Below are 17,270 nucleotides of genomic sequence, written 5' to 3'. Positions count from 1 at the left end.
TGCAACGGTGGCATATACGCATACCATATACTTGTCATAAATCCGTAAGATTAAGAATGGAGATGCATTTTTATGATACAAATCAGACAAGATTCGTGTAACCTATATTTCCCTCTGAAGAAATCGCATTTTTGACGTGTTTGAAAAGTGGTGCCTGAAATCAGTTTTTATAATTTCGGTTTTCCACAAACAGAACAGAGTGAGCCGTCCTGTTTATTTTAATCAATCCCGATTTGCCGTAACCCGCGAGCAAGTGGCGTAAAGTGACGTAACCTGCGTTAGCGGCCCACCAGTGTGAAACAAGCGTGCAGTTATTGTTAGATTTCTTGATTAATGAGTTGCCTTTCTAAGTGTGCTAAGTGTACTTTACCATTCGTAGGACGGGAACCGCCGCAACAGTGATCAACAAGAATGTTTAAAAAGTGAGTTGTAATTTTTCCAGGTTGTCAGATTAGCTAACAGCTAACGCAACTTTAGCAATCATCCGAGTTTATTGAACTTATTTACTATTGGAGATAAGCAGACATTGGCTCCTATGTGTTTAGAATGTAAATGACGTTCCTCTTGAAAACGTCTTTTCGGTATTCTTTGGATGTGCACGTTTAATTAAATACAACTCATTTCAGATTTGACGAGAAGGAAAATGTGTCCAACTGTATTCAGTTGAAAACGTCAGTGATAAAAGGAATCAAAAATCAGCTATTGGACCAGTTTCCCGACATCGAGGCATGGCTCAACCACATAATGCCAAAAAAGGACCCTGTCAAAATAGTGAGATGGTATGACGCATTTTACACATTTGTTGTTTGTTTTATGGGGTGGATTTTAGTTAACATTAATTGCTTTCATTTATTCCCCAATCAGCCACGAACACATTGAAATCCTGACTGTAAATGGAGAGCTGCTGTTTTTCAGACAGAGAGAAGGACCATTTTACCCCACCCTCAGATTGTTGCATAAATGTGAGTCCCTATATGTTGATGGAATTGTTTTATTTCTCTTGACCTAATTGAAATATATAAATATATCCTTTTACTTTTACAGATCCCTTTATTCTTCCGCACCAACAAGTAGACAAAGGGGCCATTAAATTTGTCTTAAGTGGAGCCAACATCATGTGCCCTGGGCTGACATCACCAGGTGCCAAACTATATCCAGCCGACGCCGACACAGTTGTTGTATCCTTGTTTTCTCTATGATCGCTGGTTCACATTATAGAATTTCCAGGTTTACAATTGTCACATTTTCCCACCTTTTTAATTGTACTTGAGTTTATCTTAACTGACTGCAGGCCATAATGGCAGAGGGCAAACAGCATGCACTTTGCGTTGGTGTTATGAAGATGTCCGCAGAAAGCATGTAAGTTTTTCGATTTTACCACAAAATGTGCAAATTAATGTCTTTGTGATGCTTGATCAAACTCTTTTGTTAACAGAGAAAAAGTCAACAAAGGAATTGGCATCGAGAATGTTCACTATCTCAATGACGGATTGTGGCACATGAAAACATATAAATGACATCAGCCCTTGAATGCAGATGCCAGGAAACTGAGGCATGAGTTGCCAGTCAACAGTTTACACCCATGGACTTAGTAGTTACCTGCTGGAGACTTGGAGTCAATCAAGATAATAAAACATCCCACTTTAAACCTGAAAGTTATTTGGTATTTTTTATTCAGTCGCAGGGTTGTCAGTTACTGCATTTCTATTGAGTTTCTCCCAATGGACTCATTTTAAACAAAATCATAATAGAAAATAGTTAGAAGTCAACATTAAGAACAATTTTTTATGATATATAAATATTGACAGAAGGGCCGTCACCGATTCAGCCGGCTTCTCTGCACCTGGTGCCAAAGTAATTATATGTAAACCTGGAACAGTTAAAAGAACTATGATTAAAAAAAACAATATATCTACCACTGTGACGGCCCCATGTGTCTTGTTTTGTTTATCCAGAGACTGGGTGGGTCGTCAGTGAGATTGGTTTCACCTGTGAGTTGGGAGGAGCCAGAGGGCATAAAAGGGGCGGTTCTCCTTAGTCTCTCGCTGGCTGGGCTGCTGCCACCATACCTCATGGCCGCCTCATTTTAGTTTGGGTTTGAATCCTTATTTCAGCACTCTTTGGGTTTCTTAATAAATATATCCAGATAATTAGATCTTTCTGTGTGCTGATTCCCTCCTTTTGTTACAACTTTGAGCCAAGTCGTAACAACCACCAAGAGCAAAAAACCCAAAACATGTTTGAAAGCATGGTCATTAGTGCCAGTAACAAGGGTATAAAAAAAAGTTTTGTCTTAGATATGTACACTAGCCAGTATCTTTACCACAAAAATAGCCCAAATCTTGAGTGATCAAACAGGTGCACCTCACAAACACATTGACAGCTTTGACCTCATTCCTGTTGATGACTTGAACAAAAGCGATGCCTGGCCATCAGCCGGAGAAGGGATCCTTCAAAAGCTTTATGTTCACAATGGCCAAGTTTCTAGAGACAATTCCACCAGCTTTATTGTGAATATGAGATTTCAGGGAAAAAAAACATGTTTTCTTTTAACAATAAGTAACATTGAACCCAGTTTCGCCACCTGAAGCCAAAAATGCACATTGCTGTTTGCAGCTTGAAGACATCAGCATCTAGTCATTATCTGAACCCTTAGGAGGGTCAAATTTGATAATGTCATGGAAATCATGGCCGTAGGGACGAAGTCTGTAAACGCCATACATCATGACTTGCATCTGATTGGGCGACATCCCGTTGAATGTGACCGCCATATCAGAGCAGCAGCCCTCCACTACGTTGGTGGGATTGGACTTCATGCTCTCCGTTATCAAGCTTTCAACATTCCTGATGTTGAACAAACCCTTCCCGTTTGCGTCTTCTCCGTTCTCTGCAAAGACGCCGGTGTATTTTAGACACACGGCTAACTGCTTGTCCTCGCTCACCTTCCACAGGGCTCGCCCTGTCTCTGGACACTTGTCTTCATCAGAGAAGACTTTCACCAGCCTCCTGAGAGCTTCGTAGCTGAGAACAATCCCACTGTCATATGTCACATACTCCAGCTCTCCCGACTTCATGGCTTTGCCCAGGTAGAAGGGCTCGCTGGGATCCTTTGTGAGCAGCAGGTATTTGAGGTTCTCAATGATGACAAATGTGGTAGGTTGGGCTATAAAAAACCAACGCAGGTCTCCAGCTCTCTCGTAAGCATGGTTCAGAGCTTTCCGTAACCTTGCCCAGTCATCTTTTTCTGCCAAATCAACTGCCTCAAGAGCCTTGGAGGACTCAGAGGTGTAAAACACAGCCTTATCACAGTGTTTGCTCCATGTGTCCACAGCAGTAGCCCAATACAGGAGATTCTTGGGCTGAACCATAATGATACACGAGACCCGAACTTGACTGGTCAACATCTGCATCTGACTGTCGGCGAGGTTTCCCAGCTCATCTTTACTGGGGGCCTTGATGTGATGATGATGATGGTCTTCTGTTCTGTGGTCAGTCCCAGGGCTGAAACTGCCTAAGAGGGACAGCAACAAGCAGAAGAGGCCACCCATGACCATCCCCTTCAGAAAAGACCCACCTTCGGCCAACATTCTGGCAGGAGACACGAGAAAGAAGGCATGAAATATGAATGCAATTACTTTTACTTTTTAGTATTAACAAAGTAAATTGCCGTCGGCGCCAACCTGCATGCAGAAATCAAAACATTTTTTAAGACTTAAGAGGAAAGTCACTGTTTTATTCGATGTGACAGTGAGCTTTGACCTCATTCTTGTTGATGACTTGAACAAAAGCGATGCCTGGCCATCAGCCGGAGAAGGGATCCTTCAAAAGCTTTATGTTCACAATGGCCAAGTTTGTAGAGACTTAAGAGGACTTAAGAGGAAAGTCACTGTTTTATTCGATGTGACAGTGAGTTGAACCTCATATTTACATACACTAAAACAACAAAACAGGAGTTCATTTTTGCTGGATAGAATTTTGATGCAGTCACTTGTTCTGAGCAGTAGGCCTACATACAGTAGTGGAAGTATTTCTCTTAACATATGTACGTGTCGTTCAATCCACACGAAATCATCAATTTCAGCCCTTTTTGTGTTTGTTCAAACATGCTAAACCAATGTTAGCTAACCCGTTAACGCCGCGAAATGATTCGCAAACCAATTCAAATTCCAAAAATACAAAACTAATTGGAAGTTGTTAGTTCGCACCACAACACAAAACAGACCATTTACTGTACCTAGCTGGTTGAACGTTGCCCTGAAACGTGCCGCTTCCGTGTCCACTTGTGTTCCAGCTCCAGCTTCTCCTCCTGTCTGGCAGGATTACCGCCCTCAGCCAGGTTAATCAACAGCCTGCGTCATTACCTGCATGTTGATATATCCTGGCTCGGATGCCCCCAATAAACACAAATCCCACAACACCAGCCACTTCCGGGTTCTCTTCTTCTACGGATGGGGAATTAGAACTACGGAGCGCAATGTCGCCCCCTGCTGTCATTTCCTGTCGTTTCCTCGAATCTGTTCAGCTATTTGATGTACATGAAGTTTATCGCGGGAGTTACGTTCCAAAGTACACGCTTGAAATCCGCGAAGTCCCTTTTTTTTTTTTTTTTTTACAGATTAGAATGAAACCAAACATCCCATGGTCACTCGCGTATTTAGTCCCAGCTGTGCCTCTCGTCCTGACTCCCCTCTGTAGCTCTGTTTCTACTGAAGGGCAGGAGTCTTTCTCGAGAGAAGAACATTTTATGGGTAGTTGTTGGCGCTCTTTCTTTTTCTGGCAAGAAGATTTTTATAAACGGATATGCCATTCAATTATATTGAGAAGCAATGACGACTCATAGTCCACAATTCTTGTGCCGTGGCTGAAGTTCAGTGGCCATTTCACCATGGTTGCTAAGCGGTAAGTGTTATCCGTCCTCCTCCCTTATCAACACGTTGTGTCTTTCAATGAAAAAATGCAAACGTAAAGTTGGCAGAATGTAAGAAACGAAAACTGTTGACAAGTAAAATCAATACAGTACAGCGTCAATAGATTTATTTTGACAACAGTAAAGCCCCTGAGCCATCAGGATTCAGGGTAAAAAAAAAATCCGCGAAGCCGCGAAAGATGACCGCGATATAGCGAGGGATCACTGTATATGAAGTCATGCTTTTAGTTTCGGTACTCCTTTAACTTCCTTTTTTTTTTTTTTTTTTTACAGATTTTGTTCCCCTTATGGCCCAATTTTAGCCTAAAATTTTACTACTTCATCTCTCTTTTGTGAGAAACGTGATTTTTCAGTACACAGACTTTTTTCTTTTGAGAATTAACCAGATCTAATATGAAAAATATATTGGAGGAGATAGTTGCAACTCTGTTGGTTTATTTGTTTCCTTCATCTGTAATGATCATCAGTAATCCCTGAGATGAGGTTTTATGTTTTCATGAATCACAAAGTTGGCACTAATCAAAACGCAAAGTAGTAGTTTTGCCATTTATTTCCTCTTAGAAGGTAAAGTTAAAGGTGAACTTGACAATAACATATCAAGTTTGCAAAGTTTTCTTTCATTTTATTAAATAATAAAAGCAATATATGTACCATAAAATAGATATAACAGAGTGATGATTTGTAGCTAATTCATTTCGTTAAGCATTGTTCTGAGCCTAAAAAAAGCAATACTCAGAAAATTGTAATTGTATCATTCATTATAAATATATAAACCAAATACCAGGAGAAACAAATCTTTGATTCCCTGAACTATTTAACTCTTATATTGAAATTCTAGCACTTAATCTAATACATAATTTATACTTGTAAAATGCAGTTAACACTAGTATAACAGTAGATATTTCTTTGCAGTTGTTGAACTTTGAGAAGTCCAGCTGAAATTCTGGCCTCTGAAAAGTAAGTCTGCTGTGAGTTAAAGTTGTCACCGAAGCCAAATGCATCAAATGTTGTTTCCAGAGGCAATTTCAGGGACACTGTAACAACCATATAAATCATCTGACATCACAGATTCACTCCCATCCGAACAGCACCAGTGGGAGACAAAGAACAGCAGCTGGAAGCAAAAACAAATTTAAAAAAAATCTACAAAATAAAGGAATCAGCTGATCTGAATACATTTATACCACCTTTATACCAAATACAGACACAATATAGATTCATGTTTATACAGTGGAATTTTGAAACAAATCAGAAATATAAATATTATATATTATATTATTGTTACTGCTTAGTTATTAACAGGTTCACTTAAAAAAAAAAAAAAAAGTCAAGTAATTAACAAAAATGAAATATAAACTATGACTAATGTATCCATGGTAATATTTAAGTATATATGACACATGTACATTGTTGTAATGCAATTCACATATTATCTAAATTCATAGTTCAGTCTGACTTATATGACTTAAGAACTTCTCAGAAATTAAATTTATTTGATAAAAAAGGTCTAAGACACCCGATGTGACACCATTCCAGTGTGCTTTTGTTCATCTGAAACCTGGGGCACCGGGGATGATTGAGCAGCCGTCAGACAGAAATGTGTCAGACATAAAGCATCCCAGCCAGGCTGGACAGCTGCTGATTACTGCTGTCGAGCAAACATTTGTTAGGCCGGGCTGTACAAGCACAGATAGGCCCCGGCCTGAATTGACTGGGTCCCCTAAATGGTGTCTATGACGCCCGATCCATGGCGTCAAAACCATTAAAGTCCGAGACTGCGTGATAATAATGTATTGATCAGAGTGTGATGGATGGCACCTGAGGGTATATAAGTGAAGTCTTTCCTCAGCAGAGGTATCGCCAACATCAGGCCCAGTTAGGACGAAGGTACCATGCTGTCCCTCGCCGTGTTTTACCTCGTAGCTGTGATTTGCTCTGCAAAATGGACGCAGGCTCTACCTCTGTACCCTGATACCATCATGGAGACCGGCACAGGTACAGCTTTTTTTCAAAAAATAACATTTCATGAATTGGGGTAGCCGTTGTAACATAAATATAGTATAAAATGTTTTTATCTCTTCAGATTTGTATCACAAATTAATGTCAGAGGTGGAGGAGGGACCTGACGCCGCCGACGGGGGGCAGAGTCAGGTGAAGAACCTGTATCCTCTGCTGATGCAGCAAAATATGGGAAGAGACTCTTGGGATAAAGGTAGAGGAAATAAGAAATATTCAGATATTAGACAAACCCAACATGCACAGCTTGAGTTTGCCCTCTCTTTCCTAATTTTAAGGGTCAAAGGATTCAGCACAACAAGACAAGTTTGGAATCATGGTGAGAGGATTTATCTCCTCTTACATCTATATTCCCACATGATTATATAAGTAATGTCCTGATATTAATGGTAAACAGCAAAATAATCCAAAGATATGTGTTGGTGTTTAAGGTTAAAGATCTCAGAGAAGCTGTTTTGAAGCTGGCAGCAGCTGACAAGCTTCGCTCTCAGGGGTTTCACAGGTCAGAGCAGAATTTACCCAAAACAAACAAAAGAGGTGAGTGACGTTTTCATCTAATTCACTGTATATGTTGGCTTTTCACCTTTGACCTTTCCCTTTCTGTATTTGTAAAGTGATGAGCTCAACACCTTATTCAAATACGTCTTTGCAAAAAGTCCACATATTGTGTGTGATGTTTCTGTCTTTTTATATATCAATTTAAATGGAGTATTGGTGATAAAGCAAATGATAATATAAGCCCATTAAAAAGGCTAAGTTTGTAATGACAGGTTTAATAAATAAATCTTTAATCTTAAAAAAACAAATGAATGGAGATGAGTCTCACAAATTCAATGTGTGTATAACTTAAAAAAGTGGGAATGACAATATTTAGATTCAAACAGCTCTAATCAGATGTTTATTCTCTCATACAGCGTGTTTTTGGAAGTACTGTGTCACCAACTAGACTCTAGAGGTCAACAACACCATCCGGTTGGACAACACCACACAAAATGTTTGCCGTCTTGAAAGAGAACCTCACAAAATCTATTTTTTAACCCACAAATTGTCTTTTTTTTGACTGGAAAATAAACTTGAATATCACAAACATCAACCTTCTGCTCTCTTTTTGGTCATGAAAACTTTCATGGGGGATTATTCATGACATGTGACTAAATAAAGAGGATTAAAACAGGATTTGTTTTGACTATTTTTCAAAAGTTTTGTTGAACTGGACAGATTTTTAACTGTCCAAAACAGTCAGAAATGTGACACAATGGATATGATGCCATTTATTAGCGTTATTGACACAATTCATACATACTATTGACATTACATGGATTCTATTTTGTGTTTTTTGATGTAGAAAAGAAATTTGGGGTTAAGATTTGGCTGCTGCTTACTCTAACATGGACACGCACAATTTAACAAGGGAGATGGGATCATGAGAAATGCATGACCTTTTAAAAAATATTTACACTATAAACAAAAACAGTCAATTGCACGTATCCGACACGTATCCGACACGTATCATCTCGCGCAGCTCACAGATGTAACCGATTTAACTTGCACCGAATGGAGGTTATTTCCTTATGCTGGCCACGCTTAAGTACGCCTTCTCGATTTCAATGTCGGCCGGACACGTCTGACTGAACTCGTCTCTCCCGTCAGCGTTTTCCAGGTATCTCCACACGCCTGTGAAATGTGCAGGGATCTCAAAGTTGCAGTACTTTTTGGCAGCAACCTGGAAGAAAAGAAGAATTAAATGATAATAATATGACAGGAAAATCAGACATGAAATTGCAGTTTACAATGTGAGCAGGAGGCCAGCTTCTAAGACTGATAAACTATGACTTTTTACATTATAAATTACATATTCTTGCAGTATAAAACAAGTAGTATTTTTAGCTTTAGCATTAGCCTGAGTATGACTAATTACACCCAATCTCACCCTGATGACGTGCAGTTTTGGCAGCAGGTTGCAGTCGGCTAAAGTGAGGCGGTCGCCGTCCAGGAACTTCCTTTTGGAGACGCTGATGGTTTCAGTGGAGTTGTGGTCAATCTCTTCGGGAAGGGGAGAGTTCAAGTAGTCGTCCAGCCTTTTAAACTCCCGCAGCAAATTTTTCTCCTGAACTAAATAATTGGAAAAATTAAAAACAATTTTCTTTGCTTTATTTTTTATGTTTTGGTTTATTTTATTAAGACGAGACTTCCTGGGGTCTAGACTCATAAAACGAAAAAAGGAATACGCAACGCAATACGCGAGTGAGAGCAGAACAATGCTGCTGTGTACCAATGATGTCACTGCTGTAAATGATAGAAACAGCCTCCCAAACTTACTGGCATTATTTGGACTGTTCTTGATGAACGCAGAGAACTTTGCAAAAATGTCGGCTCCCACATCAAAGGACTCTTTGTTCAGTGGGCTGAGATGAGGATACCTGCACCAAAGACAGGAGAAAGCAGAGGCCTGGGAGTGAAAAGGCCGGTTTCTAAGAATAAACCACAATGCTCTTTATCAACAGTCTGATTCACAACAGTACCTGGGAGGAGCCAGCGCCTGTTCCAGAAACTCCTCGATTTTGATGAAGTCTGTTTTTAGCGCGCCGTTGTAGAGGAGGAAAGGAGGGTTGGTGCCGGGGGCGAGGTCCTTGAGCTCTGCTGGCTTCCTGGAGACACCGGAGAAGGATGGAATTGAGGAAACAGAACTTTTATTTCATTTAACAAAGGTGAGTAAAAAAGCTGATTCTGCATGAATGAGTTCCACATTCAGTGTTCATTCCAAGCAGTTGTGGGCACGGCCACAGACCAGTACACCTTGTGGGTCATTATCAGCCTCTTTTTAAAGTTTGCTGATCTGGTTTGGCCTCCAGTAATGATCCTGAGAAACACATTATAAGAAGGTGTTTGTGTGACAGCCACACAGAGCTCTTTGTGCACGTTCCCCTCATGACCTGAGCAACCAACACACCTTTTGATAATTGTGAACTGGTTTGGATTAGTGAAGGGAACCTCTCATTTTCTCTTTCAATTTCCCTCTTAAAAGAGTTCTATGTGAAACTCCCCAAGCCCAGATGGTCAGGAAGTGTTGCTGCCCGAGGAAGGGGGGCTTACTTCCTCATGTCGACTGTAGTCACTGTGAACTTCACTCCTTTCAGCCACAAAACCATGAAGAGCCTCTGGCAGAAAGGGCAGTTTCCAACATTCTCGCCATCATGTCCAGCCTGAAGATTAAAAAAAAGAAAAGATCTTGGCAATCACAAAAATAAGATTGTGATTGCGTAAACCTGCTGCTCCAGCCTGGTTAATACATCCAACATTTCTTCATCCCCGCTTTAGCTGATAAACAGTTTGGAGTGTCTCTCATGGGGCCGACTCACGTGGAAGCAAAAAGCAGTTGTTTTTGCAGAAAATAATATTTTGCTTTTTATTTCTGCAAAATAACTGTGAAGCTCCAGCTGAGCTTCACTTTAGTTAATGTGAAGCTTCTAGAGCACATTTCAACAGTTTAGATCTTCTACAGCCAAACCAAACATGGCAAAACATGTTGAACAGTGTGTTTTCTCTTGTCAAGCTAAGGTGTATTTTATAGCCTTCTATATGTCCTGACAAGGGTTTGTCATGAAACTTGTGTTTCTGACCAGATCCCATCACATCTGCATTTCCCAGATCTGAAAGATTTCCAACTCTGCAGATAAAATTAATTTGTTTTTGACATGTTGATATGAGCATGTGTAAGTGGGTGTGTCCGGATTGGGCCTGGGGCCAGTCGCTCAGCGTGGTCCTTGCTCCATCTGGGTGTGTGATGATAAGACTAGACTCTGTGTGTGTGTGTGTGTGTGTGTGTGTGTGTGTGTGTGTGTGTGTGTGTGTGCGGACAGGGTCGGCTGATAAAAACTGTCATGTGATCTGCCACAGGCATACAAATACTTAAGCATCTGAAGCATGAGAGGGCACCCTCCAAAATAACGAGGGTGGTCCTTTGATTGATGCTGTCCGTGAAGCAAAATACTGCAGTGAGTCCGTATGCTCTCTTTTAAAAGTGATCATTTAAAACAAGCACATTAGATCACCATTATCTCTGACGAACGTATTCAGACTCACCTTTATGAAGAGCTCGATGTTCGGCTCCCTATCAGAGTTCTGCTGATGTGCCATGCTGTCCCGGAAAAAAATGTTTTGAATTAGTTTTCCAAATGGAATATATATATAAAAACACTTCAAGCTAGAGCTTCTCTCTGTTGTTAGAACCCAACACCCCAATCCTACACCTGAGGTGTGTTATGTCTGAATGATCTTCGGAGGCTCTGAATCTTGCACTTGATGAGCCAGAGGAGAGGGAGGATCTACTGCAGAAAGGGGCGGGGTACAGTCTCTTATATATCAGAGGCCAAAGGAAGGCCTTAAAATAGGATCCTGCTGCAAGACACAGAAACTGGTGACAACATTTGACTCACAAATCCAGAAAAACGTTGCCCCACGCTCGTTAACTAGTAGTTTTCACTGAAAGGTTATAGGTCAAGACACCTCCCTTTTATAGGCCAGACAGCTGAAGCCTAGCCTCACTTCAGTTGTCTAAATAATGTAAAATAGACTTTAAAAGAAACACCCTGAAACAATAGGCTAAAGGTATAATGGAATAGATTTGTCAGAGGTCTTATTTCTCCATGTATCTAATATTTACTGCTGTAAACAGGGGCATTTCAGTAGACATGGCTATGAAATTTGTCACACACACACACAGACACACACACAGACACACACACAGACACACACACACACACGCACACACACAGAAACATTATTTTATAGTGTGCGCCCCTGGATTTTCGGACTATGTTAATGGTTCTTCATTGACTGAATTAACTAGTGTTTATGTGTTCTTATTTTGTAGGTCATCTTTTGAATGTCGAAAGGAGTTTATTTACATTATTGGCAACAAGAAATGCATCTTTTCTAATTAGCATTATAATATGACCTGTTTAACATGATGTCAGTGTCTACTTGTGCTTGTGTCTTTGTGGTTATTGAATAGATTTGGTGCTATTTCCACTGATAATAAGTTGGTTCTTCGTGATTATTGAAAAGTTTAGAATAAAAACGCTGACTATTACAAAATTTCAGATTCCATTCCCCATTACGCTCTGGTGTTTATTGTAATATGGTTTCATTACAGAAAAAAGGGAAGAGCTTTTTTCTTCATAAAATCCCCATGTAGTGAGGTAGACTTCCTCTAAAACAGTATTATGCAATGCATCGCAAGAAAAGACAGAATACTTTAAACTGTGTGTGTTTGTCATGGCCATTTTCCATCTTAAACAAGCTTATCATGTCAAAATTCCAAACAAATCCTTGCTTTTTGATGAATAATACACGGCCAGTGCCAGGAATCTAAGAGAGGTGGGGAAAATGAAGGAAATGAGACTTCCTTGTCTTTCCTTTTGAACGTCAGTCTCTCCTTCCACACACTGGTGTGACCCCCCCCAGTAGATTTAAGGAACTACCTTCACTTTATTGACACATGGAAGTAAAGGTAATTATCCTGTAAGGTGGGAGGGTTGATTAAAACATGGACATCTCCTTATTAGGCTTCATTACTGCTGCTGCTATGAAGGGAGTGTTTATTGGATCTGCTAGGCTAAACAGGCATCCCTGACCAAGGCCAATCACTCCGCATGTATCTAAGCTACTGGTTGGTTGTTATGGCAACAGGTGTCGAGGATTGTGGAAAAAACTGAATACATAGAAAATCAAAATGAGAATGGCCGAGTGATTCTGCTGTGGAGAGACGAGATTTCCTGAGTATTTCCAGTGACCTGCTATTTCCCCTTCACTGACAAAAGATAGGAAAGCCTTATCTCACACACACACGCACACACACACACACACACACACACACACCACACACACCACACACACACACACACACACACACACACACACACACACACACACACACACACACACACACACACACACACACACATCTCCTGTGGACATGCAGCAACTGGAAGTGGCCTTCTGGGGGAAAAAGGAACCTTCTTATCTTCCTAAACAGGACAATCGATGTTCCAAAACTAGACAATAACACACACACACACACACACACACACACACACAACACACACACACACAACACACACACACACACACAAACACACAAACACGCACACACACAAAGTTTATTCTATAAAGATGGCCTGTAGGTAAATCTTTTAAAAATTTCTCACATTAATGATTAATTGACAATAAAATAAACACAATTCAATACATGTACTATATACAGTAGATAATAAGTAAGAACAGCCAAATTGCTCCACATGCATTTTTGTACCTAATATACATATTTAAAAAGCAGTAGGAAGAAGTAAATACTTGTATGGTCCTACCCTTTGACAAATGACGAATGACTCGTCAATGGTAAAACAGTTTGTGCGGATGTGACACCCTCTGTCCTTGTATCCTCGAACCGAGTCAGCAAAACCTTAAAAAAAAAAAAACTTTTAGGGAAAAAAAGAAAGCTGAAGGAGAGCCACAGATGAGGGATCTACGGTATCTTATTGGGACAGACAGACAGACAGACAGCAGTAGATGCACACATAGGGAGAAGTTCATGAACTTCAGGGTCACCATCCCTCTCAATATGATGGTGATAAGGCACATGACATCTACAAGGACAACAGAAACTGTAAAAGCAGAAGCAACATCATCAACAGCAGTCATGGAATTCCAAAACCAGATGACTGGTAAATGATGAAGGTTAAACCTCTTCCTCCCTGTATTTAGTGAAAATAAACTCTTTAAGATTCTTGTCTTTGAAGTGATGTTAGGACCTTGTTCAAGCTCTGTCGTGAGAGTGTGTTGATGAGTTCTGTCAGAGAGAAGGGGTTGGCTGGATGGACCTTGACCGAGGTCTTGACCCATATTGGCTGTCAGAAAGCAGTTTTCTTCTAATCTATTAACAAATAGTTTTTTAAGATTACTTAAAGTAAGACATTTGAAAGAAACAGATTCTGCTTAAATGAAAAGGGCAATAACTGCGTGTGTTGAAGGGAGGGAGGGCTGTTGATCGTCGGAACAATGGCCTCATTGACCTCTAGGCACCGTCCTGCAGTCAGTACAGCAGAACCAAAGGATCTGCGCAATGACAGTACCATGGATTATTTCTGGGCTCTCCTCCGTCTCCTTCTGGTTCTGGTGATCCGTGCTGCGCACTCTGCTCCCGATTTCTCCTGTAAGTATTTTTTGTGTTGCACCACTTATTTTTCTTTCTTTTTTCTTTTTTTTCATCTTTCAGTCCAAACAGCTGGAACAAGTCCTCATAAAAGTCCAGAACCAGGGTCATACAGCTAAAAGTTCTAAGCATAAATCCCAGTTTGGGTTTGACCGTTGTTGATAGAATCTAACATAATTTTGAACCGTAGATAATTTTTTACATTTAAAGTTTTAGCCTGACCCCAGAAAATATTTTGTGTAACTGCAGGCGAAGGGCCCCTAATAATAGCTCATTGTGAGCTGGTGCCTGGTACGGCCTCTCTTGGTGCCTCAGAATGCCTCACTGGTGCGTTTCAGTGCACACACGCCCAAAACATACTGAACCATGAACAGGAAGCACACATGGGAGGGTAAACTTCACTACTATTTTGTCATCTTGTATGTGCTCATAGCCCAAATATTGTCTTGGCTAGCTACACCCAGTGAGATTGACTCCACCCAAATGATAAAATGAGAGAAATCCAAGAGCATTACTTGTTTTCCAAAATGATCCTGGTGATCATTTCCTTTAGCATCTATTGAATGTTTGCAGTGTTTTCACATTTACTGGAAGGATCCACTGATGCACCAGTATAAAGAAGAGCTCACAGAGGTTTTGGCTAATTGTAGGCATCTGAGGGGACATCCCCCCTATGGGTTAAGTCATAATGAACCGACAGTGTGTTGTCTATATGACTCTTCAAAGCCACGAAAAACAACATGAATTAACAAGCTTTACCTCCATCTTCTCTGTAGGAACCCAATCCATTTTAATAGTTTTTAAGCTTTTAATGTTATCTTGATGCCATTCAATACAATTTTATTTCACTTGGGTTGATGATGGTTGCCGGTGGACATTTTTCTTTTAGTGTATCTTCACAATATCCTGAAAAACCACACAGCTCATGCTTGTGATGGGGACACGCTCGCCATCAAGTGCCCCACCAGGACAACCGTGACCGTCCTATCTGCTTTCTATGGACGACGCGTTCCTAACCAGTACCTGTGTCCCTCTGGAAACTCAAATGCAACAGCAGAGGAGGACACTGAATGCACTTCTCCTGCCGCGATGGAGGTATAAGAAATGAATTGTAAAATAGTGCACTGGGCTTTAGACCACTCTGCTGATCATGTTCCTTCATGCCTGTAGAAGGTGCTGGCAGAATGTCAGTATCACCAGTCGTGTCTCATCCCTGTCTTCAGCCCAGTGTTTGGACTGGATCCTTGTCCACTAACCACCAAATATCTTCTTGTCTCCTACAAGTGCAGACCAGGTAGGCGGTTAGAACCTTCCACTGACTCTAAAGAGAACTTATCAGAAGTTATTTTCAGTTTCATTGCTGTTTTTTTTTAACCCCCAGAGCATCACCGCACACGCCTGGTTTGTGAGAACGAACGTCTGAGGCTCGTGTGTAAAAACGAGACCGTCCTCACGATCTACTCTGCTGCTTTTGGACATCTGCTGCATGGAAGTCCAGCGTGTCCTCAGGAGCCCGGGTCACACGTGGACATGGGTCTGAGATAGAATCAGAAGTGTTTTGTCACTCCAAAATAAAACTCAAAGATAAACACGAACTGTTTTACATCTATATGTATATATAAGTGTCCATAGTTTGACAAATAATAACTACAAATAATAAAATTAAATATTGTTCCAGAGTGCTTGTCCCCTTCGGCTTTGAGGAAAGTGTCCCGCAGATGCCATGGCAGGACAAACTGTTCAGTCTTGGCTGACACCCTGACTTTTGGAGACCCCTGCTTCCCAGGCACCAGGAAACACCTGCGGGTGTCCTTCACATGTGGTGCGTGATGAACCAGATGCCTGACGCTGATATGGTTTGCATGTGTGAAAGCAGAAAACAAACATTCTTTTTGTGTTTAGTGCCCCGTTATCTTTTGGAAGATGTGGGCCGAGGGTCAGTGGATCCCTTCCTGATCTCAGACTACACGCACGGTGAGATTAATCCTGGAAATTCTAGTTTTTGGCTGCTTTTGACTGGCGTGTGAGCTCAGTCCCCTCTCACCTGCAGGTGGATGGTATACTGGCCCCACCTACAGGCCACAAAATGTGCTCTTTACCAACTGTGTGGAGATGATTGAAAAAATATTGGGTATGTGATGCTAAGAGAACCCTGGTTAGGGTTACGTAATCATTTTTTCATGGCTAAAGGATCTTTTTTGAGTGTAACAATAATTACCTTTCAACTATGAATGTATTTTTGTTACAGACAACTTGCATATTCAGTAATCGGTCAGGTGATATTTATTTAAAATGATTTTTTTTATAGCAGGTAAGTTTCATTTAAATAAAAATGATGACACTTTAAAATTTTCAGCATTATACAACACACAAACCCTTAATGTGCTTAATTTTATATGTTGAGATGAATAATTGCAATTTTTCTTAAGCACTTTTATGATGTACTTTCAACTTTTCCAGGTCTTCCAGAAAGAGTGGCTCTCTACTTTGTCTCTGGTATCTGTGCTGGTTTGGTTTTCCTGCTCTGCTTGTTTGGTCTACGCTCCACTCTAGTGAAGGATGTCAAAGAGCTGGTTTCTGAGCTGAAAACAGATCGGAGACTGCAAAAAGAATTTATGGACGATCTATTTGAGGATGACATCTCAGACTCGTCTTCCTTCCGCTGCCTCACACGATCTCACTGCACAACAGACGGCTTCGCTCCATCAACATTGACTGTAGAACTGGTTCAGCGTGGAATGGAACAGATCAGAACTGTGTCCAAAGGAGACATTTGGCCCCATCATGACTCCATCCCTCACGCCATTCATAAAATTAAAGCATATGACAACTGAAGAAAATATGCTGACAACTAAAACAGCTTTTCATTTCAGATGGGGAAAGTAACTTAAAAACAACTTTTACTTCAAAAAACACCCCCCCAAAACAAGGTTGAAATTAATCATCAATATTCTAACTATAATTCCTGAATATTTGGGTTGCACAGTTTGATGTGTATGCAGATTTGACTATAAGACTGTTTTCATCACCTTCTTCAAAATAAATGTATTTCAGCCTGTAAGCATGACAGCAAACTAATAAAAATATATAAAAGAGTTACATAACATCGAATGC

General features: G+C 40.6%; 5 protein-coding genes across 6 annotated transcripts; 3 read left to right on the top strand and 2 right to left on the bottom strand.

Moving 5' to 3' along the window:
* Window positions 1-223: 223 nt before the first annotated feature.
* mcts1 (MCTS1 re-initiation and release factor) lies at window positions 224-1,655 on the top strand. The gene is made up of 6 exons (XM_057043437.1): window positions 224-422; window positions 627-779; window positions 865-962; window positions 1,045-1,178; window positions 1,292-1,359; window positions 1,436-1,655. The coding sequence occupies exons 1-6, from the start codon at window positions 412-414 to the stop codon at window positions 1,515-1,517; spliced, it is 546 nt and encodes a 181-aa protein (XP_056899417.1). The 5' UTR covers window positions 224-411; the 3' UTR covers window positions 1,518-1,655.
* An 826-nt stretch (window positions 1,656-2,481) lies between these two features.
* On the bottom strand, window positions 2,482-4,446 carry c1galt1c1 (C1GALT1-specific chaperone 1). The gene is made up of 2 exons (XM_057043436.1): window positions 4,235-4,446; window positions 2,482-3,588 (listed from the first exon to the last, which is right to left on the bottom strand). The coding sequence occupies exon 2, from the start codon at window positions 3,585-3,587 to the stop codon at window positions 2,634-2,636; it is 954 nt and encodes a 317-aa protein (XP_056899416.1). The 5' UTR covers window position 3,588; window positions 4,235-4,446; the 3' UTR covers window positions 2,482-2,633.
* Window positions 4,447-6,808: 2,362 nt separating this feature from the next.
* Window positions 6,809-7,993, top strand: urp1 (urotensin-related peptide 1). The gene is made up of 5 exons (XM_057042835.1): window positions 6,809-6,922; window positions 7,011-7,139; window positions 7,222-7,262; window positions 7,375-7,480; window positions 7,858-7,993. Exons 1-5 carry the CDS (start codon window positions 6,820-6,822, stop codon window positions 7,887-7,889), a joined length of 411 nt encoding a protein of 136 aa, XP_056898815.1. The 5' UTR covers window positions 6,809-6,819; the 3' UTR covers window positions 7,890-7,993.
* A 206-nt stretch (window positions 7,994-8,199) lies between these two features.
* clic2 (chloride intracellular channel 2) lies at window positions 8,200-11,253 on the bottom strand. The gene is made up of 6 exons (XM_057042834.1): window positions 11,027-11,253; window positions 10,037-10,146; window positions 9,466-9,591; window positions 9,263-9,363; window positions 8,874-9,055; window positions 8,200-8,666 (listed from the first exon to the last, which is right to left on the bottom strand). Exons 1-6 carry the CDS (start codon window positions 11,078-11,080, stop codon window positions 8,505-8,507), a joined length of 735 nt encoding a protein of 244 aa, XP_056898814.1. The 5' UTR covers window positions 11,081-11,253; the 3' UTR covers window positions 8,200-8,504.
* Window positions 11,254-13,987: 2,734 nt separating this feature from the next.
* si:ch73-335m24.2 (protein eva-1 homolog C) lies at window positions 13,988-17,260 on the top strand. 2 transcript variants are annotated; one of them, XM_057042831.1, is made up of 8 exons: window positions 13,988-14,156; window positions 15,046-15,251; window positions 15,327-15,450; window positions 15,538-15,690; window positions 15,835-15,978; window positions 16,059-16,130; window positions 16,207-16,287; window positions 16,617-17,260. In XM_057042831.1, exons 1-8 carry the CDS (start codon window positions 14,003-14,005, stop codon window positions 16,988-16,990), a joined length of 1,308 nt encoding a protein of 435 aa, XP_056898811.1. In that variant the 5' UTR covers window positions 13,988-14,002; the 3' UTR covers window positions 16,991-17,260. The 2 variants fall into 2 exon arrangements, with proteins under 2 accessions (XP_056898811.1, XP_056898812.1); XM_057042832.1 differs by lacking the exon at window positions 16,207-16,287.
* The last annotated feature ends 10 nt before the right edge of the window (window positions 17,261-17,270 follow it).

The sequence above is a fragment of the Takifugu flavidus genome, chromosome 9 (assembly GCF_003711565.1).
Source record: "Takifugu flavidus isolate HTHZ2018 chromosome 9, ASM371156v2, whole genome shotgun sequence".
Lineage (NCBI taxonomy): Eukaryota > Metazoa > Chordata > Actinopteri > Tetraodontiformes > Tetraodontidae > Takifugu > Takifugu flavidus.
This window is presented reverse-complemented; position numbering and strand designations above follow the sequence as displayed.

Coding starts and splice junctions, on each gene's coding strand:
- mcts1 (XM_057043437.1), top strand. Junction 780..864: donor CCTGTCAAAATAGTGAGATG/GTATGACGCATT, acceptor TTCCCCAATCAG/CCACGAACACATTGAAATCC. Junction 1,360..1,435: donor AAGATGTCCGCAGAAAGCAT/GTAAGTTTTTCG, acceptor TTTTGTTAACAG/AGAAAAAGTCAACAAAGGAA.
- c1galt1c1 (XM_057043436.1), bottom strand. CDS start 3,587: ATGTTGGCCGAAGGTGGGTCTTTTCTGAAGGGGATGGTCATGGGTGGC.
- urp1 (XM_057042835.1), top strand. CDS start 6,820: ATGCTGTCCCTCGCCGTGTTTTACCTCGTAGCTGTGATTTGCTCTGCA. Junction 6,923..7,010: donor CATCATGGAGACCGGCACAG/GTACAGCTTTTT, acceptor TTATCTCTTCAG/ATTTGTATCACAAATTAATG. Junction 7,140..7,221: donor AAGAGACTCTTGGGATAAAG/GTAGAGGAAATA, acceptor CCTAATTTTAAG/GGTCAAAGGATTCAGCACAA.
- clic2 (XM_057042834.1), bottom strand. CDS start 11,080: ATGGCACATCAGCAGAACTCTGATAGGGAGCCGAACATCGAGCTCTTC. Junction 10,147..11,026: donor ACATCGAGCTCTTCATAAAG/GTGAGTCTGAAT, acceptor TTTAATCTTCAG/GCTGGACATGATGGCGAGAA. Junction 9,056..9,262: donor GAACAGTCCAAATAATGCCA/GTAAGTTTGGGA, acceptor CCAATTATTTAG/TTCAGGAGAAAAATTTGCTG.
- si:ch73-335m24.2 (XM_057042831.1), top strand. CDS start 14,003: ATGGCCTCATTGACCTCTAGGCACCGTCCTGCAGTCAGTACAGCAGAA. Junction 15,979..16,058: donor GCGGGTGTCCTTCACATGTG/GTGCGTGATGAA, acceptor TTTTGTGTTTAG/TGCCCCGTTATCTTTTGGAA. Junction 16,131..16,206: donor GATCTCAGACTACACGCACG/GTGAGATTAATC, acceptor TCTCACCTGCAG/GTGGATGGTATACTGGCCCC.